At 36.4% G+C, this 25,943-nt stretch overlaps 1 protein-coding gene across 4 annotated transcripts in view; it reads left to right on the forward strand.

The window, feature by feature from the left end:
• SPACA1 (sperm acrosome associated 1) overlaps positions 1-25,943 on the forward strand; it is a 65,379-nt gene that overhangs the window by 13,008 nt on the left and 26,428 nt on the right. For all 4 annotated transcript variants that reach the window (XR_008916613.1, XM_016431182.2, XM_056818578.1 and 1 more), the window contains one exon: positions 25,702-25,803. Coding sequence is in view for 3 of the 4 variants with exons in the window: in XM_016431182.2 (XP_016286668.1) it covers positions 25,702-25,803 (102 nt within the window). In the remaining variant the exon portion in view is untranslated. The remainder of the gene's footprint in view (positions 1-25,701; positions 25,804-25,943) is intronic.

Here is a 25,943-nt window from a genome sequence, read left to right on the forward strand (position 1 = left end):
ATGCTTCCAGCTCTTTTTCCAATTGAGCAGTCTTATCTGTCAGACTGCTGATCTCTTTCTCCCATTTTTCTTTCCAGGTTTCCATCTTTTGGGTAAGTTCCAGTTTGAGATCTTCCAGAGCTTGTTGATAGTTTCCATTTTGGGAGGCATGTTCTGATTTTTTTCGGATTTCATCCTCATTCTCTTCTTTTCCTTGGGTACTTCCACCATAAAAGTTTTCAATAGTCACCTTTTTCCCTTTCTTCCTGGAGGCTTGATTTTGGGCCATGTGAGCCATCCATTTGGTGGTTTTATTCCCCTTTCCTTTTTGGTCTGGGGTCTGGGTGATATGGGTGGGTTTTCTGTGAATTTAGGTTGCCTCAGACTAGTTCTTCCCAGCCTCCGAGGTTTCTTAGAGCGCAGGGCCCCTGATCATTAGCCCAGGTGTTCAACTCCGCCCAGATAATCAGCGCGTGGTCTGCCCCTAGTGTTTAGCTCTGCCCAGATGCTCAGTGCAACCGCCCTGAGTACGGCTCCCTGGGCCCCCTGTGCTCAGCGCAGGATTCTCCCGTGAAACCACCCTGAGACGTTTTTTTCCTGGCAGTCCCCAGAACCGAAGGACCCTGGAGTGCCCCCCCAGACAGAGATGTTCCCCTCTCACTCGTTGTCCCAGTGAGCTCTCCGGTAGCTCACTCTGGTTTGGTGGGGGAGGTGTGGGGTGGGGGAAGGGTGGCTCAGTTCACGTTTCTGTGCAAGCTTTTCCTTCTTATTATTATAGTGTGGAAATGTTCAAACCCCATGTACCTTCACCTCTGTGGGGTACTGGGGAGTACTGGTGAGTCCTTCTGTTCCTCCAAAGGTGATTTTTATGCTCCTTTGATGTAGTCTATTTCGTTCGGTGCTGGGGAGAGGAAGCGTGTGGCATCTAGATTGCAGCCATGATTACCTGGAAGTCCTTATTGGTCTCATTTTAAATGTCTCTAATTGCATTAAAAATACATAGGATTACAGAGGAAACCAAATATATTGAGAAGGTAATCAAAATATTTTTCAAAGTAAGTTCACAGACTCCAGATAAAGAACTTTTCCCCAGACAGATGTTTGGCACTATATTATCTCTTTCCAAGGATCTAACTGGTGCTTACAGATTGTTGGAAATCTCTGAGATCTTGCAAAGCTAAGAAAGGTCATTTTTTTTAAACCTTTACCTTCCGCCTTAGAATCAATGCTATGTAGGTTCCAAGGTAGAAGACTTGTTAGGGCTATGCAATGGGAGGTTAAGTGACTTGCCCAGGGTCACACAGTAGGAAAGGTCTGAGGCCAGATTTGAAACTTGGACCTCCATTCTCTAGATCTGGCTATCAATGCATTGAGCTACCCAGCTGTCCCCAGGAAAAGGTCATTTTGATGGAGGAGATAGAATCCATGTTGATATATGTAATAAAGGTCAGAAAGGGATGCAGATGGATCCAGGGAAATTTAGTATCCTATGAACTCAAGGGATTGGGAGTCGGAGAACATTTATTCTGCTTTCTTCAATTTCTTGATAGCACATATCACAAATTTTATCAACATTGTGTACTTTCTTTAGTTTTCAGTGACTGGCAAGTTAGCACCCATTTCAAAAGTCAATTCATTTCCATTTCCATTCTGATTTACTCCAAACTCCAAATAAATTCAGGTATGTAAGGGGCAGAAATAATGAGAACAGTAACAACAACAACAGCAAACATTTAGTGCTTTAATGTTTGCAATGTCCTATATCCACATTACCTCATTTTATCTTTATAAAAATCCTTGGAATTAAGTTCTTTTATTTCAGATGAGAAAATGGAGGTAGACAGAGGTTATATGATATGTGATTCAGGGTCCCTCAGATATTAAGTATTTGAGGCTAGATTTGAACAACATTCTTATCCACTGGGTTACCTATTTTCCATAAGGTGGTAGAGGACATACACATTTCCTTCACCTGGAATGCCATGTCTCTTCTTCCTAACTTATTGAATATCTTACATTTTTAGGGCTCAAATTAAATGCCACTTATTCCATGAAATCAGGTAAACCTTCCTTAAAAATCTCCAATTGAAGTGATCTCTTACTCTTCATTCATTCATAGAACTTCATTTGTATTTCCTATGGCCAGGATCACTTTCTCTTTTATAGTATTATGGTATCATGTACTTGCAGAAATAGCTTATTTGCTCTCTGATGTTAAAAGCTACTTGAGCACTGGAACCATAGATTTTCCATCTTGAAATTATCCTAGCATCAGGGCCTTTTATGGGGAGGCATTCAACAAATGCTTGTGCTTCTATTGAGCAGGATATTCAAAATATACAATGTTGCAATGAAGATTAAAAACAAATCAAACCTGTACCAGGGTCACATAGATAGGCAGTGTCTGAGGCCACATTTGAACCCAGCACCTCCTACCTCTAGGTCTGATTCTCTATCTACTGGGCCATGCAGCTGTCTCTACCCTCAAAATTTATATTCTACTGAGGGGTCACAATATATACATATATAAATAAATATATGTAATAGATAATATATGTTAAATAAAAAAATCTACATGATAAAATATATGATAGATAAAAATATTTGATATATATATATGTATATATATAATTTCTGCTGGAATTAAAGACTAATGACTGGGAGAACAGAAAAAGCAACCTGGAGGAGAGATGATGCCTGAACTGTGATTGGAAAGAAAATAAGGATAAAGTAAGCTAAGCTAAGGCTGAGGTAAAGAGATAGAATATTTGGGACATGGGGTAACAAGCCATCAAAGGCATAGAGGTTAGAATGTCATATTGACCAGAAGGAGCAGCCAATAGCACAGTATGGAACTGGAATTGGAACATACTATATAGGATGAACAAAGGATAGTAATGTGAAATAGGGAAATAGAGGTTGGAGCCAAATTTTAAAGGGCTCTGAGTGTCAGGCAAAGGGAGTCATACTTTATTTTACAGGCTACAGGGAGCCACTGAAACTTCTTGAAAAGAGGAAAGGCAAGGTGAGACTTGTGATTTGAGAATACCAATTTGGGGCAGCTGGGTAGCCCAATAAATAAGAGTGTCAGACCTGGAGACAGGAGATTCTGGGTTCAAACTTGGCCTCATACACTTTCTAGCTGCATGACCCCAGGAAAGTCACAAACCCAAATGTCTAGCCTTTACCACTCAGCCCTTTGTAATACATCTATCTTTGCTTCAATGAGGGAATCCACATGATCCTAAGACAGAAGATTAGCATTTCCTAAGGGAAAAAAAAGAATACAAATACAAAAAGAGCTATATATGGTGGGTAGGTTGTGCCTGAAGTCAGGAAGACTCCTTTGCCCAGGTTCAAATCTGACCTTAGATACTAACCAGCTGTGTGACTCTGGGCAAGTCACTTAACCCTTTTCCCTTTATTTTCATCATCTGTGAAATAAGCTAGAGAAGGAAATGACAAACCATTCCAGTGTGTTAGTTAAGAAAACCTTAAATGAGGTCACAGAGAATGAGTCATGACTGAAATAATTGAATAAACACAAAACTATATGGAATATAAGATTGTAGAAATTAAGAGACAGATGGAAGTGAGGTCATTTACAAGGCTATTTCAGTGGTCCAGGTAAGAGATGAGGAAGCCCTGGCCTAGGTTGGTGGTCTTGGGGATGGAGATAAGGGTAGAGATATAAATGGTGTCATGGATATAGAAATGATCAGTACAATATTTGAGGCAGGACAGTACCTCGCTGGAAGAGGGCTGGTTTTTAATCCAGAACACCTGGGTTTAAATCTGATCTCTGTCATTTATTATCTATCAGCTCTTCAGGACTTAATTTCCCTACATGTAAAATGAGGAATTTGGGTTAGATGACTTCAAAGGATCATTCCATCTTTCAATTTATAATTCTATATTGTCTGTACAAATCTGTCCCTAGCTCTACTCCTCCTATGCCAAACACTTTGCTCCATGACAGTTTGAATGACTTGTTGTTGAATTAAAGATATGATTTCAATTTTTATTTGTGTTTGAAAACACACTAAGGTAAACAGTAGAAATTGTGGGCTGGTGTCATGTCTGAAGAAGTATCTTCTGATGATGAAAAATTTGCAGATCTTTTTAGGAGGGCCTATCTAAGTGCAAGACTCCTGGCCTAAGACTTGCAGGCTTGGGTTTGGGGTGCCGCTCTACCACAAACCTTAGACAAGTCACATTACTCCCTGAGCCTCATTTTCTTTATTTTTAAAATTAAAGTGTTAAATTAGATGGTTTCTGAGGTTTCCTTCAGCTTCAACTCAATGATGCTATTATCTCCCATAGCTTGTAATTTTGAAGAGTTTGAACTAAGTGATCCATAAGGCCCCTTCAAATTCTAACATTTATGTTTCTATGGTTCTGTCTCATAGGGTCATAGATCTAGAGCTGCCATGGACCTTAGAAGTCATCTAATTCAACCCCTTCATTTTAAAGATGAGGAAACTGAGACTCAGGGTGTTTGAGACTTGAGAATTGCCCAAGATCATACAGGTAGTAAGCTTTGGACTTGGAATCTCATAGTAGGGATGCTTTGCATTTGTTACACTTTATTCTTTCTGTATGGATGTGACTTACTGAAGATGATGTCCATTGAACTTAATTGTAATCTAAGAGCAAAAGACTCCTTCCTTGCTATTTGGGTAGTAGTTTAGATAGAATGATCAGAGGAATCATTCATAGTGGAACTGACAATGAAACCCAGAGCATTTCAGGACCTCTGGGTCACTGAATAAATGCAGGGTCTAATGGGTCTTATTTTAGGTCCAATTGTCAGAATGTGAATCATAGAGCATTGGAATCAACAGGTCAGTGTATTCTTAATAAACTGGTAATATCTGCCAATGCTTACCTTCCAAACTGTAGGCAAAGAACATTATAGCAGACCAATCATCGCTTGATGTGGTCACTCATTTATCTTCCATCAGATGTGGGAGCTCTGTGTTCAGGCTCAGTTGACTGCCAATTGTGGTTGGTCTAGCCTTACTCCAAAGGGGGAATCGACATCAAAGGTGCTGCCCTCTCTATGCTGCTAACTCAATGCCCTTTCCATTAAAATCCAAGCTAAGATGTTATGCAAATTCAATGCCCTTCACCCAGACTACATGGCACATGGTTGGAACTTTTGGTATTCACACAATCAAAAAGGAACAGAAATCAAATATACATAGATTGGGGAACCATTGTCTCTATGGGTAAGTCCCTGGGCCTAAGAGCATTTGCTGCCCTGTTCACAGATAGCAGTTCCAATTCCAAAAGTACGAAGTTATAATAGAAAGATAGAAGCCCAGAGTTGAAAAGCTTAGAGGTAATTTAGAGTAACAACCCATGTCCAAAGGAGAAATCTAATATTCCAAGCCCTGCTTAAGTACCTCCATGAGAGAAACTCATTGCCCTCTTGAAAACCTCTTATACTTTTGGAGAGCTATAATTTTTAAGGAAATGTTTTCTTTATGTGTAACTGAAATTTACCTTTCCAAACTTCCACATGATAACACTTCAGATATTTGGAGATAATTACCATGGACTCATTGAATTTTCTCCTGTCTAAGTCTCTTCTATTGATCCTTAGATGGCATGGTATTGAGTCCCCTGACCATACCAGTTGGTCTCTTCTGCACTCACTGCTGTCCCTTTCTAACATATTATTTATGCCTCCTCATGTTGACATTTTTAAATTTTATAAGAGTAAAATAGTAATAGAGAGGAAGTTAAGTGGCTCAGTGGATATAGATTCAGGCCTGGAGATAGGAAGTCTTAGGTTCAAATTTGACCTTAGGTTCATTTTAGCTGTATGACCCTGGGCAAGTCACTTAACCCTAATTGCCTAGCCCTAACCACTCTTCTGCCTTGGAACTGATACTTAGTATTGACTCTATGACAATAGGTAAGGACACATCTAGTATTCCACCTCCTGCCCAAGTACTTCCAGGGAGAGAACATTCATTTTCTATATTTCTATTTTTCTATTAAAAATAGTAATAGAACAAGACCCATAGAGTTTATTTTGAATTTGTTATCTAATTATAATTGGTCTCTCAGTAACACTCAGGGATCCTTTTATTTTTTTTCAGACTCCTTATGACACACTGCACAATGACGACTCAATACTTTTTCTTCTCTTCTCTAGATTTCTCCATCACCCCCTTCCCTCTCGCTATGAACAGAAGAGCTTGCTTCTACTTTACTAAGAAAATAGAGAATTATCTTTTGTGATCTTTAAGTTATTATTGTTATTCTCAATAACTTGCACATTAGTATCTTCCTTTCTCTTTCATTTTGTTTCAGCCTCAGATACAGAGATGATATTTCTCTTTGACAAGATCATGTCTATTTTCCACTTGATCTCTTCTAAAAACTTGCTTCATTGATTATTCTCTTACTCTCTCTGACTCTCTCTCTGTCTTTGTCTGTCTGTCTGTCTGTCTCTTTCTCTCTTCATTCGCTGACTCCTTCTCTCCACCCTCTGCCTCCCCCAAACCACACAAACATGTCACCATCTCCCCTGTTCTTAAAAAAATTTTAAACAGATCCTGACATCCCCTTAAGATATCATCCTATATCCCCTTTCTTTCATAGCCAAATTCCTAGAAAGGGTCATTCTACTGTATCTTTATTGCCCCTTATTTTCAAATCTCTCACTTTTCAATACAAAAACCTAATTTCCAACCCCACCTCTTAGGAAAAACCGTTCTCTCCAAAGTAACCAACAATCACTTAACTACAAAATCCAATAGCCTTTTCTCAAACCATATTCTACTTTACTCTGTTTTTAGCTCTTAATACCTTTAGTTCTTTTATCTTTCTGGATACTTTTGATGTAGACATGGTGAAATTAGGGTCTCATTCAAAGAATTTGAGAGCTCAGACTGACTCCATGTTGAAGGGACAAACTTTATTATAAGATAATATAGCAATAGTGAAAAGATAGCTTGTGAGATAAAAGGAAAGAAGGTAGGTAGGTAAATAAAGGTGGTAAGGGTTTTCAGGAATGCCTTTTATCTTGATTAATTACTAAGGAAAGGATCATTTGTTTGGGTGATTGTTGCTGTCCTTTCCAAGGAACTGATGTCATTTGATCCATGGTCCACTTTGGTCTGTGTGGTTTTACCCATGGTTAACTGATTGCCCACTGAGGGAGAGCAAACCACAAGGGAAGTGGCATGCTATTGATAAAAACTCTATGGTAACTTGGTCAATTTTGCTCTTTCTATAAGGACTCAAAAGAAGGCAATGATTGTGAAAATTGAGCATTGTTTGAACCTGTTCCTGTGTGACTGGGAAACTGACTGACTGCTCAAAGACCCCCAACTAGGGACTTATGTTCTCTCTAATGATTGATGTGAGTAGTTTCTCATAATTGCAAATCTAAGCAATGACTTATCTGAAACGTGGACCTATACTAATCAACTAGTTATTGTTTCTGTGTTCTTTTGATTGTATACAGATACTTGGCAGGGTTTAATGGGACACTTCAGTCCTCATCAATTTCTTCTTTCTTAGATTCCATGACACTGCTCCCTTTTATTTCTCTTCTTGATTCTCCTCTTACCACTCCGAGAATACCCCTTTAGACTTCTTTGCTAGATCATCATCTTCTGCTTGTTAAATACAAACATGTGCTGAGGATCTGTCCTAGACTCTCTTTTTTTCTCTTCATCATCATATTGATGATATTACTTGCTCCATAGGCTGAATTGTGATCTCTATTTAGATGACTCCTAAATTTGTATATTTAGCCATTCCTGAAGTCCAGTACTATATAATCACTCTCTGTTTAACATCTATATTGGATATTCCATTAAGATCCAAAATTTAACATGCTCCACATATTTCACCTCAACACTATCCTTCTTCCAAATCTCTGCTTCTTCTGAGAACACCAACATCCTTTTGGTAGCTCAGATTCATAATCTTCAAAAATTTTCTCTCTCTTGACTCCTCTCATATTCAGTTGCTGAATATTGCTGAATCTATCTCCACATTATCTCGCATCAATTTCTTTTTCTCCAGTTACTCTTCTCCTTGTAGAACTTTAAGGTTTTCAAAAACAATTTACACATATTATCTTTTTCTTAACATCAACCCTGTCAAGTGAGTACTATTATCATCCCCATTTACTGATGAGAAAATTGGGATTGAGACAGAACTGGGTGAGTATTATCACTTCTAACCTAGTTGATTGCAATATTTTCCCAATTTGGTCTCCTTGCTTCTAGAATCTTTCCCTCTCTAAAGCATGATCTGAACAGCTGCTAAATTGATATTCCTAAAATACAGAAGGGACTATGTCATTCACATGCTTAAAATGCTAGTGTCTTTATTATTTCTAGCATATAATACAAAATGCTCTCCCTAGTTTTAAAAATTCTCTATTACTTGGCTCCAATGTATTAAAATTATTTTTCCCTAATTACATGTAAAAACAGTTTCCAACATTTAAAAAAGAATTTAGGGTTCTAATTCTTTCCTTCCCCCCACTACCATGCTGAGATGGTAAGCAATCTGATACAGATTTTACATGTGCAATCATGTAAAACATCTTTCCAAGTTAATTCTTTTGTGCAAGGAAACTCAAACAGAAAAATTTAGAAAGTGAAAAAAGTATGTTTTGGTCTGAATTTAGACTTCATCAGTTATTTCTCTGGAAGGAAATGATATTTTTTAAAACCCTCACCTTCCATCTTGGAATCAATACTGTGTATTGGTTCCAAGGCAGAAGAGAGTGGTAAGGGCTAGGGAAAGGGGGTTAAGTGACTTGCCCAGGGTCACAAAACTGGGAAGTGACTGAGGCCAGATTTGAATCTAGGACCTCCCATCTCTAGGTCTGGCTCTTAAACCACTGAACTACCCAGCTGCCCCAGAAATGGTATTTTTTCATCATAAGTCTTTGAGATTGTTTTGGATTATTGTTTTGCTGAGAATAGCTATTTTTTCCCCTCACAATTGTTCATTGTAGAGTATTCCTATCACTGTGTATACAATGTTTTCCTGGTTCTGCTTATTTCACTCTGCTTCAGTTTGTGTCTTTCCAGGTTTTTCTGACATCCTCTTGCCTGTCCTTTATTATATATAGCACAGTATTATTTCATTACCATCACATACTATAACTTACTCAGTCATTCCTCAACTGATGGGCATCTTTTCACTTTCCAATTCTTTGACTCCAAGAAGAACTACTTTAAACAATTTTTTTTTTACATATTGGTCTTCCCCCAACGCCTTTTTTTAAAAAAATCTCTTCAGGGTACAAATCTAGTAATGTTATTGCTCTGTCAAAGGGTATGTACTGTTTGATAGCCCTTTAGGAATTGATCCAATTTGCTCTCCAGAATAGTTGAATCAGTTCACAACCCCTCCAGCAGAGCATCAGTGTCTCAATTTTCCCACATTTCCTCCAAGTTTTACCATTTTCCTTTTATGCCATATTAGCCAATCTGAGAGGTATGGGCTGGTACTTCAAAGTTGTTTTAATTTGCAGTTCTTTAATAATAGTGATATAGAACCTTTTGCATGATAATAGAGAGCTTTAATTACTTTGTCTAAGAATTGCCTGTTCATATCCTTTGACCATTTATCAATTGGACAATGACCTGTATTCTCATACATTTGACTTATTTCTCTATGTATTTCAGAAAAGAGGCCTTTATTAGAGAAACTTGTTCTAAAAATGTTTGTATCATCATGATTACTGTTTGTTACTCTCCATCCTATTTATCCCTTTTTAGTTTCTGTCCATCACATCCTCCAATTTACCCCTTTTCTATCAGTCAATCTGCATCAATTCCTGGAGGTCATTCCAGTTCACTTGGAATTCCTCCACTTGATTATTCCTTTGAACACAATAGTATTCCATCACTAACATATACCACAATTTGTTCATCTATTCTCCAATTGAAGGGTATCCCCTCATTTTCCAATTTTTTGCCACCACAAAGAGAGTGGCTATTAATATTATTGTACAAGTCTTTTTCGTTATTATCTCTATGGGGTATAACCCCAGCAGTGCTATGACTGGATCAGAGGGCAGACAAATTTTTAGCACCCTTTGGGCATAGTTCCAAATTGTCCTCCAGAATGGCTGGATCAATTCACAACTCCACCAGCAATGCATTAATGTTCTAATTTTGCCACATTCATCCTCCCTCACCCCTCGCCAACATTCATTACTTTCCTTTGCTGTCATGTTAGTCAATCTGCTAGGTGTGAGGTAGCACTTCAGAGTTCTTTTGGTGTACATTTCTCTGATCATAAGAGATTTAGATGACTTTTTCATGTGCTTATTAATAGTTTTGATTTATCTGAAAATTGCCTATTCATGTCCCTTGCCCATTTATCAACTGGGGAATGGCTTGATTTTTTGTTCAATTGATTTAGCTCTATAAATTTGAGTAATTAGACTTTTGTGAAAGGTTTTGTTATGAAGATTTTCCCCTAATTTGTTATTTCCCTTCTTATTTTGATTGCATTGGTTTTGTTTGTACAAAATTTTTTAAATTTAATGTAATCAAAATTATTTATTTTACCTTTTATAATTTTTTCTAACTCTTGCTTGGTCTTAAAATCTTTACTTTCCCAAAGATCTAACAACTATACTATTCTTTGTTCACCTAATTTACTTATAGTTTCCTTCTTTATATTCAAGTCATTCACCCATGCTGAGTTTATCTTGGTGTAGGGTGTGAGATGTTGATCCAAAGCCAATCTCTCCCATATTGTCTTCCAATTTTCCCAGCAATTTTTGTCAAATAGTGGATTTTTGTCCCCAAAGCTGGGATCTTTGGGTTTATCATAGACAGTCTTGCTGAGGTCACTTACCCCAAGTCTATCCCACTGATTCTCCTTTCTGTCTCTTAGCCAGTACCATATTGTTTTGATGACCCCTGCTTTATAGTATAGTTTGAGATGTGGGACTGAAAGGCTACCTTCCTTCACATTTTTTTTCATTATTTCCCTAGATATTCTTGACCTTTTGTTCTTCCAAATGAACTTTTTATGTTTTTTTCTAATTCAGTAAAAAAGTTTCTTGGTAGTTCAATAGGTACGGCACTATAAATAATTTTGGGTAGGATTGTAATTTTTATTATGTTAGCTTATCCTATCCATGAGCAATTAATGTTTTTCCAATTTAGATCTAGTTTTAATTGTGTGGAGAGTGTTTTGTAGTATATTCATATAGTTCCTGTGTCTGTCTTGGCAGATAGATTCCTAAGTATGTTATATTGTTTAGGGTGATTTTAAATGGAATTTCTCCCTCTAATTCTTGTTGTTGAGATATGTTGGAAATATAAAGAAATGCTGATGACTTATGTGGGTTTGTTTTTTCCACTAGCTTTTTAGTTGATTCTCTAGGATTCTTTAAGTAGACCATCATATCATCCACAAAGAGTGATAACTTAGGCTCTTCGTTGCCTATTTTAATACCTTCAATTTCTTTTTCTTCTCTAATTGCTATTGCTAGTGTTTCTAGTACAATGTTAAATAATAGAGGTGAGAATTGGCATCCTTGTTTCACTCCTGATCTTATGAGGAATTCTTCTCATTTATCCCCATTGCAAACGATGTTTCCTGATGGTTTTAGATATATGCTGTTTATTTTTTTTAATGAAAGGCCCTTCTATTCTAATACTTTCTAGTGTTTTCAATAGGAATGAGTATTGTATTTTGTCAAAAGCTTTTTCTGCATCTATTGAGATAATCATGTGATTTTTGTTGGTTTGCTTGTTGATGTGGTCAATTATGTGGATGGTTTTCCTAATATTGGACCATCCTTGCATTCCTGATATAAATCCAACCTGATCATAATGAATAACCCTCGTGATCACTTGATGGAGTCTTTTGACTAAAATTCTATTTAACATTTTTGCATCTTTTATCATTACGGAGTTTGGTCTATAATTTTCTTTCTCTGTTTTTGATCTGCCTAGCTTTCAAATCAGTACCATATTTATGTCATAAAATGAATTTGGTAGAACTCCTTCTTTGCTTATTCTGTCAAATACTTTGTATAATATTGGGATTAGTTGTTCTTTGAATGTTTGATAGAATTCATTTGTGAATCCATCAGGCCCTGGGGATTTTTTCTTAGGGAGTTCTTTGATGTTTTGTTCAATTTCTTTTTCTGATATGGGATTATTTAAGTATTCTATTTCTTCTATTAATTTAGGCAATTTATATTTTCATAAATATTCATCCATATCACTTAGACTGCCATATTTATTGCCATATAATTGGGCAAAATAATTTTTAATGATTGCCTTAATTTCCTCTTCATTAGAGGTGAAAGCTCCCTTTTCATCTCTGATACTATTAATTTGGTTTTCTTCTTTCCTTTTTTTAATAGATTGACCAGTAATTTGTCTATTTTATTTGTTTTTTTGAAATACCAACTTCTAGTCTTATTTATTAATTCAATAGTTCTTTCACTTTTGATTTTATTAATTTCTCCTTTAATTTTTAGGATCCCTAATTTATTTTTCATCTGAGGACTTTTAATTTGTTCACTTTCTAGTTTTTTAATTTGCATGTCCAATTCGTTGACTTCTGCCCTCCCTAATTTGTTAATATATGAAGTCAAGGATATAAATTTCTCTCCAAGTACTGCTTTGGCTGCATCCCATAGATTTTGAAAGGATGTCTCATCATTGTCATTTTCTTCAATGAAATTATTGTTTCTATGATTTGTTCTTGAACCAATTTTGGAGAATCATATTATTAATTTCCTATTAATTTTTGATTTGGCTCTCCATGTGCTCTTCCTAATTATTATTTTATTGCATGATTATCTGAAAGGTTGCATTTATTATTTTTGCTTTTTTGCAGCAGTTTGCCATGTTTTTATGCCCTAGTACATGGTCAATCTTTGTGAATGTACCATGTGCTGCTGAAAAGAGAGTGTATTCCTTTTTGTCCCTATTTATTTTTCTCCATATAGCTATTAACTCTAATTTTTCTAAGATTTCATTCACATCTCTTACCCATTTCTTATTTATTTTTTTGATTTAGTTTAACTAGATTTGATAGAAGAAAGTTCAGGTTTCCCACTAATATAGTTTTACTATCTATTTCCTCCTTCAACTCCACTAGTTTCTCCTCTAGAAATGTGGATGCTATGCCATTTGGTGCATACATGTTGAGTACTGATATTTCCTCATTGTCTATAATGCCTTTTATCAGGCTGTAATTACATTCCCAATCTCTTTTAATCAGATCTATTTTTACTTTGGCTTTGTCAGATATCATCATTGATACTCTTGCCTTCTTTTTCTCAGTTGAGGCCCAATAGATTTTGCTCCAACTTTTAATTCTAACCCTGTGAGTGGCTACTCATCTCATGTGTGTTTCTTGTAGACAACATATGGTAGGCTTTTGGTTTCTAATCCACTCTTCTATTTGCTTTCGTTTTATGGGTGAGTTCATCCCATTCATGTTCAAAGTTATGATTGCCACTTGTGTATTTCCCAACATTTTGATATACTCTCCTAGTTCTGCCCTTTCTTCTTTCACTATATTTTTTAAGCCAGTGGTTTGCTTTTTATCAGTCCTCCTAATCCTCACCCTTATTATGCTTCCCATTCTACCCCATCCCTGTTTGTTCCCTTCTTATGTTTTTAAGGTCTGTTAAGTTCCCTTCCCCCTCTCTTTCCCTCCATTTTTTTATTCCCCACCCCACTCCCCACCTTGGTTTTCCCTTCTCACTTTCCCTGTAGGGTAAAATAGAATTTGATACCCCAATGGATTTAGATGCTCTTCCATCTCAGAATTGATTTCATTGAGAGTAATGTTTATGTATTACCTATTAGCACTCTCTTCCTCTCTTTCTTATAATACTATTCTTCCCCTCCCCTTCCCATGTGCCTCTTTGTGTGATATAGATGATCCTATTTATCTTATTCCTTCAAGTTTCTCTTGGTGCCATCTTCTATTCCCCACTCCCTTTTTCTTTTTTTGTATATAATCTTATACCACTTATTACCCCATCTCTACCTGTGAATTATTCTTCTAACTACTACAATAGTGAATATATTTTTAAGAGTTACAAATAACATTTTTCCATCTATTAATATAAACAATTTGATCTTATTGAAGCCCTTAAAGAAGAAAATTAAAATAAAAAACATTTTTTCCATTTCCCCCTCGCTTTATTATTTACCTTTTATGTTTCTCTTGAATTTTGTGTTTGGATATCAAACTTTCCACTTAGTCCTGGTATTTTTTTTACAAATACTTGGAAATCTTCTATTATTTTTAATTTACTGAATGCCCATACTTTCGAAGTATATAGTCATTTTTTATGGGTAGGTGACCCGTGGTTGAAGACCCAATTCTTTTGCCTTTCTGAATATTATATTCCAAACCTTGTGGTCCTTTAGTGTGGAAGCTGCCAGATCTTGTGTAATCCTGATTGGTGCTCCTTGATATCGAAATTGTCTCTTTCTGGCTTCTTGTAAAATTTTCCCCTTTGCTTGGAAGCTCTTGAATTTGGCAATTACATTCCTGGGGGTTGTCTTTTGAGGATTTAAAATAGAGGGTGTTCTATGAACTCTTTCAATATCAATTTTCCCCCTTGTTGAAGAACATCAGGACAATTTTATTGCATAATTTCTTGTAGTATGGTGTCAAGATTTGCTTATTTCTGGGTTTTCAGGTAGACCAATAATTCTCAGATTATCTCTTTGAGACTGGTTTTCCTGATCTTTCCTCTTGTCAGTGAGATATTTTAAGTTTTCTTCTATGTTGTCAGTCTTTTGACTTTGCTTTATTAATTCTTGCTTTTTTGAGAGATCATTGACTTCTAATTGTCCAATTCTGGTCTTTAAAGATAGATTTTTCCACTATTATCTTTTGATGTTCCCTTTTGATTTGGTCTAGCCTGCTTTTAATGGGTCCCAGCTGTCTAATTTTGGTCTCTAATTTATTTATCATTTCACTTGATTTCTGGGCTTCTTTCTCCAGTTGGGAGTTCCTGTCTTTTAAACTGTTATATCCTTTTTGAACTATTTCCCACTTTTCTTGCCAATATTCTTCCATCTTTTTCATAAAGCTCTGATTTAAATTCTTCAAGAGCTTGTGGCTACTTTCCATTTTTTTGGGAAGGTTTTGATGCATTTATTTGCTCATCCTCTTCTGCTATTTCCTCTGTAGTTTGGATTTTTCCTCCATAAAAATTACATAGGATCACAGCCTTCTTTTTCTTCTTGGTATTGGGAAGTTGTTTTACCTAGGCATTTTTGCCATCTCTATGGTGGTTTTTCCTTCCCCTTCTAGTCAGAAGTCTTAGTGAGGAAGGCACACTCTCTGTATATGGAACTAAGGAGTGAGGTTTTTGCCTGAGGCCACCTCTCCAGTCTCTGGAACTTCTACTGTTTGCAGCCCTTTTCTATGCTATCTCCTTGCCCAAGGTCTGCACTCTTCAGCCTGTTGGGGTCTCAAGTCTAGCTCCTCTCAGGGGTAGATCTTTGGTGGTCTTAGTCAGCTGCCAAGGACCTAGAGGTGCCCCTCGCTCCTTCACTGATTCTAGAGCCTGCTGGCTCTGCATTTAGTGCTCTGGCTCCTTAGGTGGGGGGGGAGAGGGTAGATCAGCTCACATTTTGGTGGAAGCTATTTCACCCTCTTATTGTGTAGACATGCCCAAATACCACATACCTTCAATGCTGCGCCCTACTATGGAGTCCCTTTGTTCATATGAATTTGGGTTATTTTGGCTTTTAAGGTAGTCTATATCAGTAGGTGATGAGGAGAGGTAGATTCCTGTGTCTAAAATGCAGCCATATTTACCCAGAAGTCCTCTTGATAATTTCTTGAAAGATGATGTTTCAACTTGTTTTTTGATCACGGCTTTCAGGTAGTCCAACAATTCTTAGATTTATTAAATAAATCTTCTGTATTTGTTTTCTAGGTCAATTGTTTTTCTAATGAGATATTTCACATTTTATTCTATTTTTCATTCTTTTGATTTTGTTTGATTGTTCCTTGATGTTTTATGGAGTTATAAGCTTCCACTTACCTAATTTTCATTTTTAAGGCATGATTTTTTTCTTTTTTTAAAAGTGTCTTTATTTAAAAAATTTTTTCCCCTCATTTTATTTGGAATATTTTTCCATGTTACATGATTCATGATCTCCCCCTCCATTCTTTCCTCCCCCCTCCTGAATTTGACAAGCAGTTCCACTGGGTTATACATGTATCATTGCTCAAAACCCATTTCCGTGTTATTCATATCTGTAGTTGCGTGATCCTTTAACATCAAAATCCCAATCATATCCCTATCACATTATGTGATAGATCACATATTTTTTCTAATGCATTTCCATTTCTTTCTCTGGACAGCATTCTTTTTCACAAGTTCCTCTGAATTGTCCTCAATTGTTGTATTTGCTGCTAGTAGAAAAAGTCCATTACATTTGATTGTGCCATAATGTATCAGTCTCTATCTATAATGTTCTCCTGGTTCTGCTCCTTTAACTCTTCATCAATTCCTGGAGATGATTTCAGTTTATATAGAATTCCTCCAGCTCATCATTCCTTTGAGCACAATAGTATTCCATCACCAATAGGTACCACAATTTGTTCAGCCATTCCCCAATCAAGGGATACCCCCTCATTTTCCAATGTTTTGCTACCACAAAGAGTGTGGCTATAAATATTTTTGCTCAAGTTTTTTTCCTTATTATCTCTTTGGGGTACAAACTCAGCAGTGGTATGGCTGGGTCAAAGGGTAGACATTCTTTTGAAGCTCTTTGCCCATATTTCCAAATTGCTCTTCTGAATGATTAGACCAATTCACAACTCCACCAACAGGGTATCAGTGTCCCAATTTTTCCACATCCTCTCCTACATTTGTCATTTTCTTTTTCTGCCATATTGCCCAATCTGCCATGTGTTAGGTGGTACCTCAGAGTTTTTTTTTTTTTTTGAGATTTGCATTTCTCTAATAAGGAGGGATTCAGTACACTTTGGATTCTAATCCACTCTGCTATATGCTTGCGTTTTATGGGTGAGTTCATTCCATTCACATTCAGAGTTATGATTACTAGCTGTGTATTTCCCAGCATATTGATTTCTGCTCCTGTTCCTGCCTTTTCTTTCACTATTTCCTTCTACACCAATGTTTGCTTTTAAACAGTCCCCCTTGTTCCCACCCTTATTTTACTTCCCTTTCTACCCACCTCCCTTCTTATCCCCCACCTTGTTTTCCCTGTAGTCTTTCTAAAATTAACCCCCCGCCCCCTCCCTCTCTTGTACTACTTCCCTCCCCACCAGACCGTTTGTTACCCTTCTACTCCCCTATTGGGCACAAATCTATTCTCTGCCCCCAATGGATTGGATTGTTTTTCCCTCTTTGAGTCAATTTCAAAGCACTTAAAAGTTGAGTATTTCCTGTCTCCGACCAGCATATTGATGTTCTCCCCCCTCCCACCATGAGCTTCTTTATGACGTATAAATTTACCCCCATTTCTTTCTTTTCCCATTTCTTTTAATATTAACCTATTTTTAAGTTCTAGTTATATATATATATATATATATATATATATATGTGTGTGTGTGTGTGTGTGTGTGTGTATGCATGCTCATGTGTATGTACTTTTGATGCATATATCTATATACCTATTTATGTCATGTCCTTTCATCCTATACAGTTTGTCACTATTCCCTCTAAGTGTACTTCTTTTTGCTGCCCAGGTAATAACAACAGTTTTTAAGAGTTACCAATGACCTCTTTTCTTATAGGGATGCATATCTTTTTAACTTATTGAGTCTCTTAAAATTTTTTTGTTTTGTTTTTCTTTCTTCCCCTCTTTTTTAATTACCTTTTGATGATTCTCTTGAGTTCTGTGCTTGTACATCAAATTTTCTGTTCAGGTCTGGTCTTTTCTTTACGAATTCTTGAAATTCTTCTATTTTGTTGAATGACCATACTTTCCCCTGTAAGAGTATAGTCAATTTTGCTGGGTAGTTGATTCTTGGTTGTAGACCTAGTTCCCTTGCTTTCTGGAATATCCTATTCCATGCCTTTCTTTTTTTCAGTGTGGATGCAGCCAGATCCTGAGTTATCCTCACTGTGGTTCCTTGGTATCTGAATGACTTCTTCTTGGCAGCTTGTAATATCTTTTCTTTGGTCTGATAGTTCTTGAATTTGGCTATAACATTCCTGGGTGTTGTCAGTTGGGGATTAAGTACAGGAGGTGATCTGTGGATTCTATCAATCTCCACTTTTCCCTCTTGTTCTAGGATATCAGGGCAGTTTTCTTTAATAATTTCCTGTAAAATAATGTCCAGGCTTTTTCTTTTGTCATGGTCTTCTGGTAGGCCAATGATTCTTAAATTGTCTCTCCTTGAATGATTTTCTAAATTCTCTGTTTTGTGAATGAGATACTTCATATTTTACTCAATTTTTTCATTCTTTTGGTTTTGTTTTATAGTGTCCTGCTGCCTTGTGAGGTCACTTGATTCTAGTTGTTGTATTCTGGTTCTTAAAGACTGGATTTCATCCTTAGTTTTTTGGCATCCTTTTCCTTTTGGTCTGATTTTCTTTGGAGGTCATCTTTCATCTTCTTTACCTCATCTTTCATCTGCTTTGCCTCATCTTTCATCTCCTTTGCCTAATTTTCCAGCTGGTTGATTTTGGCTTTCAGGACACTATTTTCTTGTTTTAGTTCAAGTGCCTCTGTTTCCAGATGACTTATCTTAGTTTTTAAGTTCTTTTCCCAATTGTCTTCAGCCTCTCTTAATTGTGTTTTGAATTGCATTTTGAGTTCTTCCAAAGCCTGTATCCAATTCGCTGGGATTTCTGATTTTTCCTTTGCTGATCCCTCCCCCTGTTTCATTTGCTCTTTGCTCATTACCTGTGCAGAATGTGTCTATTGTAATTTCTTTCTTCTTTTTCTGTTGTTTGCTCGGGTGTACCCCTTTTTTGCTCCCCATATTTGTCTGTGCTCTTGCTCCTCTCATTTTTTTTTGTTTTGTTTTGGGGCTGTCAGTCTCCCCTCTTGGAGCTTTGTCAGATCTCTTGGTACAGTCTCTAGGGGAGGAATGTTAGCTTCCCTGTCCTCTGGAGGCTTTTGATCAATTAAGTTCAACTGGGTTGGGCTGTATGTGCTCTGAGATGGAAGACTCCTGGAAGGCTTGGCCGCCCAGGCTCTCTTCAGTTCTCTCCAGCTGCTTCTCCTCTGTCTGCAAGGTTCCCCAGTGCCTTTGCCTGCCTCCTTGAGCTCTGAGGAGTCCTGATGGGATTATGTTCAACTGGATTGGTCTGGATATGCCCCGAGGCAATGGTGAGACTGGAGTCTGATGGAGGGACCCAGCCACAGCCCCGGCCTATCCCTGGCTACCTCCCCTCTGTCCATGCTGGACCCTCGGTGCCCAGCGCCCCACTGCTCAAAGGTAGGCCCTCCAAACCAGCATCTTTGCCTGCTCACAGTTCCCGCTGTACTGGGGGCTGAGCCTTCTGGGTTGGGGGGGAGCGGTCCTGGGATCTTCCCTCTGCCTTCCTCTTAGACCCAAGTATTCTCAGGTTCCGGCTTTTGGGGGGCATACCTTTTGATTTGAGTCCAGAAGGAGGGTTCCCCACCTCTGTCCTGTTGCTCAGCTTGAATTTCGGTGTCCTAGGAGCATTCAGTCTGTAATCGGTAAGAAAGGGTCTTCCAAAGTCTGAACTTTTGTGGCTTGTTAAGCAGCCATACTGACTCCACCTCTTTAGTATACTTTTTAATGTGCTTATAGATAGTTTTGATTTCATTGTCTCAAAACTTACTATTCATGTCCCTTGACCATTTGTTGATTGGGGAATGGCTTGTTTTTTTTTTTTTTTGTAAATTTATCTTAGTTCCTTATATATTTGGGAAATTAAGCCTTTGTCAGAGAGTTTAGTAATACAAATGATCTCTCAGTTTGTTGCTTTCCTTCTAATTTTGGTTGCATTAGTTTTGTTTGTACAAACCTTTTAAATTTGATATAATCAAAATCATTCATTTTTTATTTTGCAATATTCTCTATCTCTTGCTTGGTCTTAAATTCCTTCCTTTCCCACAGATCTGACAGGTATACTATTCTATGTTCATCTAATGTATTTATGATTTCACTCTTTATATTTGTCATATACCCATTTTGAATTTATCTTGGCATAGGGTGGAAGATGTTGATCTAAACCTAATTTTTCCCATACTGCTTTCCCGTTTTCCCAGCAGCTTTTGTCAAATAGTGCATTCTTGTCCCCAAAGCTGAGGTCTTTGGGTTTATTGAACATTAGCTTATTGAGGTTATTTATCCCATGTCTATTCTATTTATGTACCCATCTGTCTCTTAGCCAGTACCACATTGTTTTGATGACCACTGCTTTACAGTAAATTTTAAGATCTGGTGCTGCTAGATCTCCATCCTTCACATTTTTTTTCATTATTTCCATTGATATTCTTGAGCTTTTGTATTTCCAGATGAACTTTGTTTTAATTTTTTTGTAATTCTATAAAATTTCTTCGTAGTTTGATAGGTATAGCATTGAATAAATAGATTAATTGGGGCAGTATTGCCATATGATATCAGATCATCCTACCCAGGAGAAATTAATGTTTTCCAATTGTTTAGATCTAGTTTTAATTGTGTGAAAAGTGTTTTGTAGTTGTGTTCATATAATTCCTGTCTTTGTCTTGGCAGATAGATTCCTAAATATTTTATTTCATCTAGAGTAATTTTATATTTCATCTAGAGTAATTTTAAATGGAGTTTTCTCTTTCTAACTCCTACTAAGACATGATTTTCTTTCTCTTTTTTTTAGGAGAAAACTATTTTTAGTCAGATGTCCTAAAGACCACTCCTATCATTTGATAACAAAGGAAAGCTTCATGTTTAACTCATTTCATAGCTATGTTTTTGTAAAATGCATATTTCCTATTCTTTATTTTTTTTCAAAATTTTATTTAATTAGTTAATTTAAAATATTTTTCCATGGTTACAAGAATCATGTTCTTTCCTTCCTTCACCCCCCTCCCATAGCTGACACACAATTCCACTGGGTTTTACATGTGTCCTTGATCAAATCCTATTTCCATATTACTGACATTTGCAGTAGGGTGACATTTAGAGTCTACTTTCCCAGTCATAGACCCATCAACCAATGTGATTAAGCGGTTGTTTTTCTTCTGTGTTTCTTTTCTCACAGTTCTTCCTCTGGATGTGGATAGTGTTCTTTCTCATATGTCCCTCCAAATAGTTCTGAATTATTGCATTGCTACTAGTAGAGAAGTTCATTACATTTGATTTTACCACAGTGTATCAGTCTCTATGTACAATGTTCTCCTGGTTCTGTTCCTTTCACTCTGCATCAGTTCCTAGAGGTCATTCCAGTTCACATGTAATTCTTCTAGTTTATTATTCCTTTGAGCACAATAGTATTCCATCACCAGCATATATCACAATTTGTTCAGCCATTCCCCAATTGGAGGGCATGCTCTTATTTTCCAGTTTTTTGTAAGACATGGTTTTCTTGAGTAAGCTTTTGTAACTCCCTTTCCATCTGGCCAATTCTGCTTTTTAAAAACTTCATTTCCTCACTGAATTTTTGTACCACATTATCCATAGGGCCAATTCTGTTTTTTCAGAAGTTCTTCTCTTCCCTGCATTTTTTATATATCTTTTTCTATTTGGCCAATTCTGCTGTTTAAGAAGCTCTTTTTTCCCTTGAATTTTTGTATCTTTTTTTTTTTACCAATTGACCTATTCTGTTTTCTAAAGTAGTAATTTCTTCAGCATTTTTTTTTGTTCTTCCTTTACCAATCTGTGAACTCTTTTTCATGATTTTCCTGTACCATCCTTATTTCTTTTCCCAAATTTTTTTCTATATCTCTCATTTGATTTTAAAAATCCTTTTTGCATTCTTTCACTAATCCTTTTTGGGCTTGAGAGCAATTCCTTTTTTTTTTCTTTTATTTTAATGGAGGCTTTGGATATAGCAGTATTGATTTTGTTGTCTTCTTCTGAGTTTATGTTTTGGCCTTTCTTGTCACCAAAATAACTTTTTCTGTTGAGTATCATTTTTTTGCTGTTTGTTCATTTTCCAGCTATTTTCTTTTCTTTTAATTACTACAAACTTGTAAAGTTGGGTTCTATAACTGTGGTGAAGGGAATACTATTCCAAGATTCAGGTTCTTTGAGCAGGTGCCTTCAGAAGTAGCTGTGGAGATCTATCTACTATCAGTTTTTACAAAATGGTATGACCTAAGAAGAATTCTGTTTAATACTCTCCTAGTCTATGCTCTGGTCTGTGAGTACAAGCATTCTTTTACTCCTTGGAACTGTGACCAGGGTCCTCTGCTTTCCTCTGTCCACAAGCATTCGTGTATGCTAGTGCTTTTCCTCACCCTGAGGCTCAGACCCAGGATTGTGATCTGGATCTATGTGTTGGCAATGTGATAAGAGTTTTACATCTAGGGTCAGCAAAGGGACCCCAATAATCTCCTTCTGAACAGTTATCTAACCCCCTTTACTGTCTTTGGTTCAGAGCTCTGTAAACCTTTGCTGCCGATTCAGGCACCGCTAAGACCTGTTGCCACAGTTAGGCCTATCTTGGTGTGCTACTTTGCATTCCACCTTCATCCTTGTACAATAAATCTCGTGTGCTGGCCTTCTAAGTTGTTTGGTGATGAAAAAATATTTCAACCTGTGTTTTTGTGGGTTGTGCTGCTCCAGAATTTGTTTTGAGATATTATATCATAGTTTTTTGGAGGGTGTTTTGGTAGAGATCAAGTATATCTGCCTACCTTCTCCACTATCTTGGTTCTGTCTTGTCTTACCTCCTTTAACATTTTTTATTTTGTATGAAAATAATTTTATTTTATATGAATAATAAATATTTCATATTTATTTCATATTTCCAGTCCAATAAAACAAGTAGTGCACTAGCTGTTCTCTATTCAGAGCAATCTCTTGCCTATGTATTATTGCATATTGTTACTAGTGCTTAGAATGGTTACTCTCTTCCTCATTGTCTATTGGAATTGCTAATTTCCTTTAGAAATCAGTTCAAATACTATTCCTTATTGCCAGTCTTTTTTTTTTCAGTATCCTCAGTTATTAGTAATAAACAATAGAATTTATATAATGCTTGCAGGTTTGCAAAATAACTTTACAAGTATTATATCATTTTATCCTCATAATAACTCTGGGAAGTAGATGCTAGTATTTTTCATACTTTGTAGTCAAGAGCTGAAGAAAACAGAGGTTAAGTGATTTCCCTAGGGTTGCCCTCTCTTGAACTTATATTGTATGTGCTTTGTATTTACTTATTTGTGTACTGTACATCATATATCACATCCCACCTCCCAAGAATGTAAGCTCTTTGAAGGCAAATACTTAATTTATTTTTCTCTTCAGTGTCTAACAGTGTATTGAATATATCAAAAACAATGAATTCTTATGGTATTGAATATGTACTTTTATCATTCTACATTTTATTCCTGAATGTCATCAGACCAAGTTTCACTGATATCATCAGGTCATTTTACTTTGAGTTAAAGCATCTAATACATTTTGTTAAGTATTCACAATTTTGGCATTGGTATATAGATAACCGAGACTGAAAATATTATTTCCATCCCTCTTCACTATTCATGTGTTCTGTAAATTTCTGAGCATTTCTAGTATTATTTCTCTTATGTCATAACTGATTCTCTCTATTGCTTAGAAGCTGTGTCTAGGCACTCCCTCACAAGATCATTCAGAATAGAGAGAAAATCCATTACAATTTTCTCTTATTGGATGTACTCTATCCCTGGTCAAGTATATGTTATTTCTATATCTTGTGCCACAATCCAAAAGGTCAAATTCTATCCTCTGACATAATTGCCATGGCCAGATAGTCATTCCCTATATTCACCTTTCTCTTTTAAAATTCTTACTTTCAATCAGGAAAAGTGATATTTCAGATTCTTGCCTATGTCTTTTAAAAACCTAAATATTCTACCCCAAGTTTCTTTGGGCCAGTTTTATTTTTTCCTGTTAATTAGCAGAAGTTAGGAATGTCCCATGGGTTTTTGATAATTCTAGAAAGGCTCTTTCTCTTTGAAAATGTATTCTCACCTATCTACCCCATCACCAGTATTCTCCCTGAGTTAGTTATAAACAACTCCTGACTGCTCCAAGTGTTTTCTATATTTGAAACTATAGTTTACATGGTAGCTTGTCATGATATCATTATTTCCCTCTCTAAAGGTTCACAAACCATCCATTTATGGATTTCTGATAAGAGCTAATATCAAGATCACCTAATATAGTGATGGCCACATGAAAAAAAAAGTGGAAATATATTAATTCTACTCATTTGACTTTGAAGCAATATTTCAGTAATATTAAATAATATTAATCTTCTTTCAATTGAGAATTCTCATCTCCCTAGAATGACTAGTGTTTTTCCTGTCAATCAACAGTCAATAAATATTTATTAAGCACCTATTATGTTCTGGGCACATCATAACTTCACTCAGCTCTGGGGATACAAGTTTTAAAAAAAAGATCCTTATCCTAAAAGAGTTTTCAATCTAATGGAGAAAGAACATAAAAAAGACACTCAAAAGTAGGGGTAAGAGTTGAGAGAGTGGGGAGAAGGTACCCTATTCAGGAGTATGATGGAGAAACACAAAGAAGTCCAAAGGCAGTGCAAATGGTAGGGAGAAGACAGTGATCACTTCTTTCCTTGACTAGAGTTTTTGGAGGTTATGGTTCTGTCCTCTAGTTAGAGGATTCAACCAGAAAGGCAGAGAGCAGTAATGAGATGTCAGTACAAGGCTAATGCAGTCTTGCAGGAAAATGTGATTTCCCTCTATTAAGTTTCCTGGAGCATCAGGACATGATGGAGAAATCCAAAAAGTCCTAAAACAAGGCAGTTGGTTCTATTTGAAGTTACAAATTAGTTCTCTTTTGGTTTTTCCATCATCTGTAAATGCCTAAATACTCAGTATCAATTAAGTATATACAGCCTGGCAAAAATAAATAATATGCCTATTTAAAGGATATTTATAAATTTTATCTTGAGTTGGTTCTCTCTAGAAAATAATTTCAATCTTTCAAATGAAGACATGCTATAATCATACCTTTCTACTTCTCATCAAAAATATTAGCCCACTTTCTTCTGTGGTCTAGGAGTCCTCTAACTGCCACCTTCAATCTTTCTCTTCTTATCTTTTACATTATTAACTTTGAGGATTAGGACTTCCTTTAATGCTAAAAGGCCAAATGGGAAGATGATAAGCTTTCAGTATAATTTTCTTCATCCTGCAACTATATTATAAGGTCATCAGCATATTGCATTCTGAATGATGAAAGGCTAAGTTGAATAAACCTGTATGCTCCCTTTTTGAAATGTTGAGTTGATTTAGGAAAGTCAAAGAGTTTGGAAAATATTAAAGGATTCACATATTTAACAGTCAAAACATGTCTTTAAGGAATATATTATATCTCCCAGAATATTGTGCTTTCCAGTATGCAAATTAAGTCATTTGCTACATGTGAAAGGTGTTTATAGATTAATTCAATATTGGTAGCCTAAAGCAGGAGTTACAAGCTTTGTGAATAAACATAAATATCAGAAGACCAGAAAATTACACTTTGAAAAGAATAGATGTAAAAGAAAGAAACTCTAAGATTATTCTTAACATTGTGCTGGTGATTCATGTGTTTGTTTTCCTTCTACCAAAGGCATTGGAATTAGAGAAGTTTTACTAACAAATGGATGTCCTGGAGGAGAATCAAAGTGTATTGTTCGAGTGGAAGAATGCAGAGGACCAATAGACTGTGGATGTAAGTAAGATTCAGTATTTGAGCAAAGCCAAGTAAAAGCATTTATTCTAGGAAAACAGAATGGAAATTTTCTACAAGAGGGGTGAAATAAGCATTTAACTGCAGTCTAATTCCTTGGATAAAAGAATGTTTTGTATTGC

This window comes from Monodelphis domestica, chromosome 2, assembly GCF_027887165.1.
Source record: "Monodelphis domestica isolate mMonDom1 chromosome 2, mMonDom1.pri, whole genome shotgun sequence".
Classification (NCBI taxonomy): Eukaryota; Metazoa; Chordata; class Mammalia; order Didelphimorphia; family Didelphidae; genus Monodelphis; species Monodelphis domestica.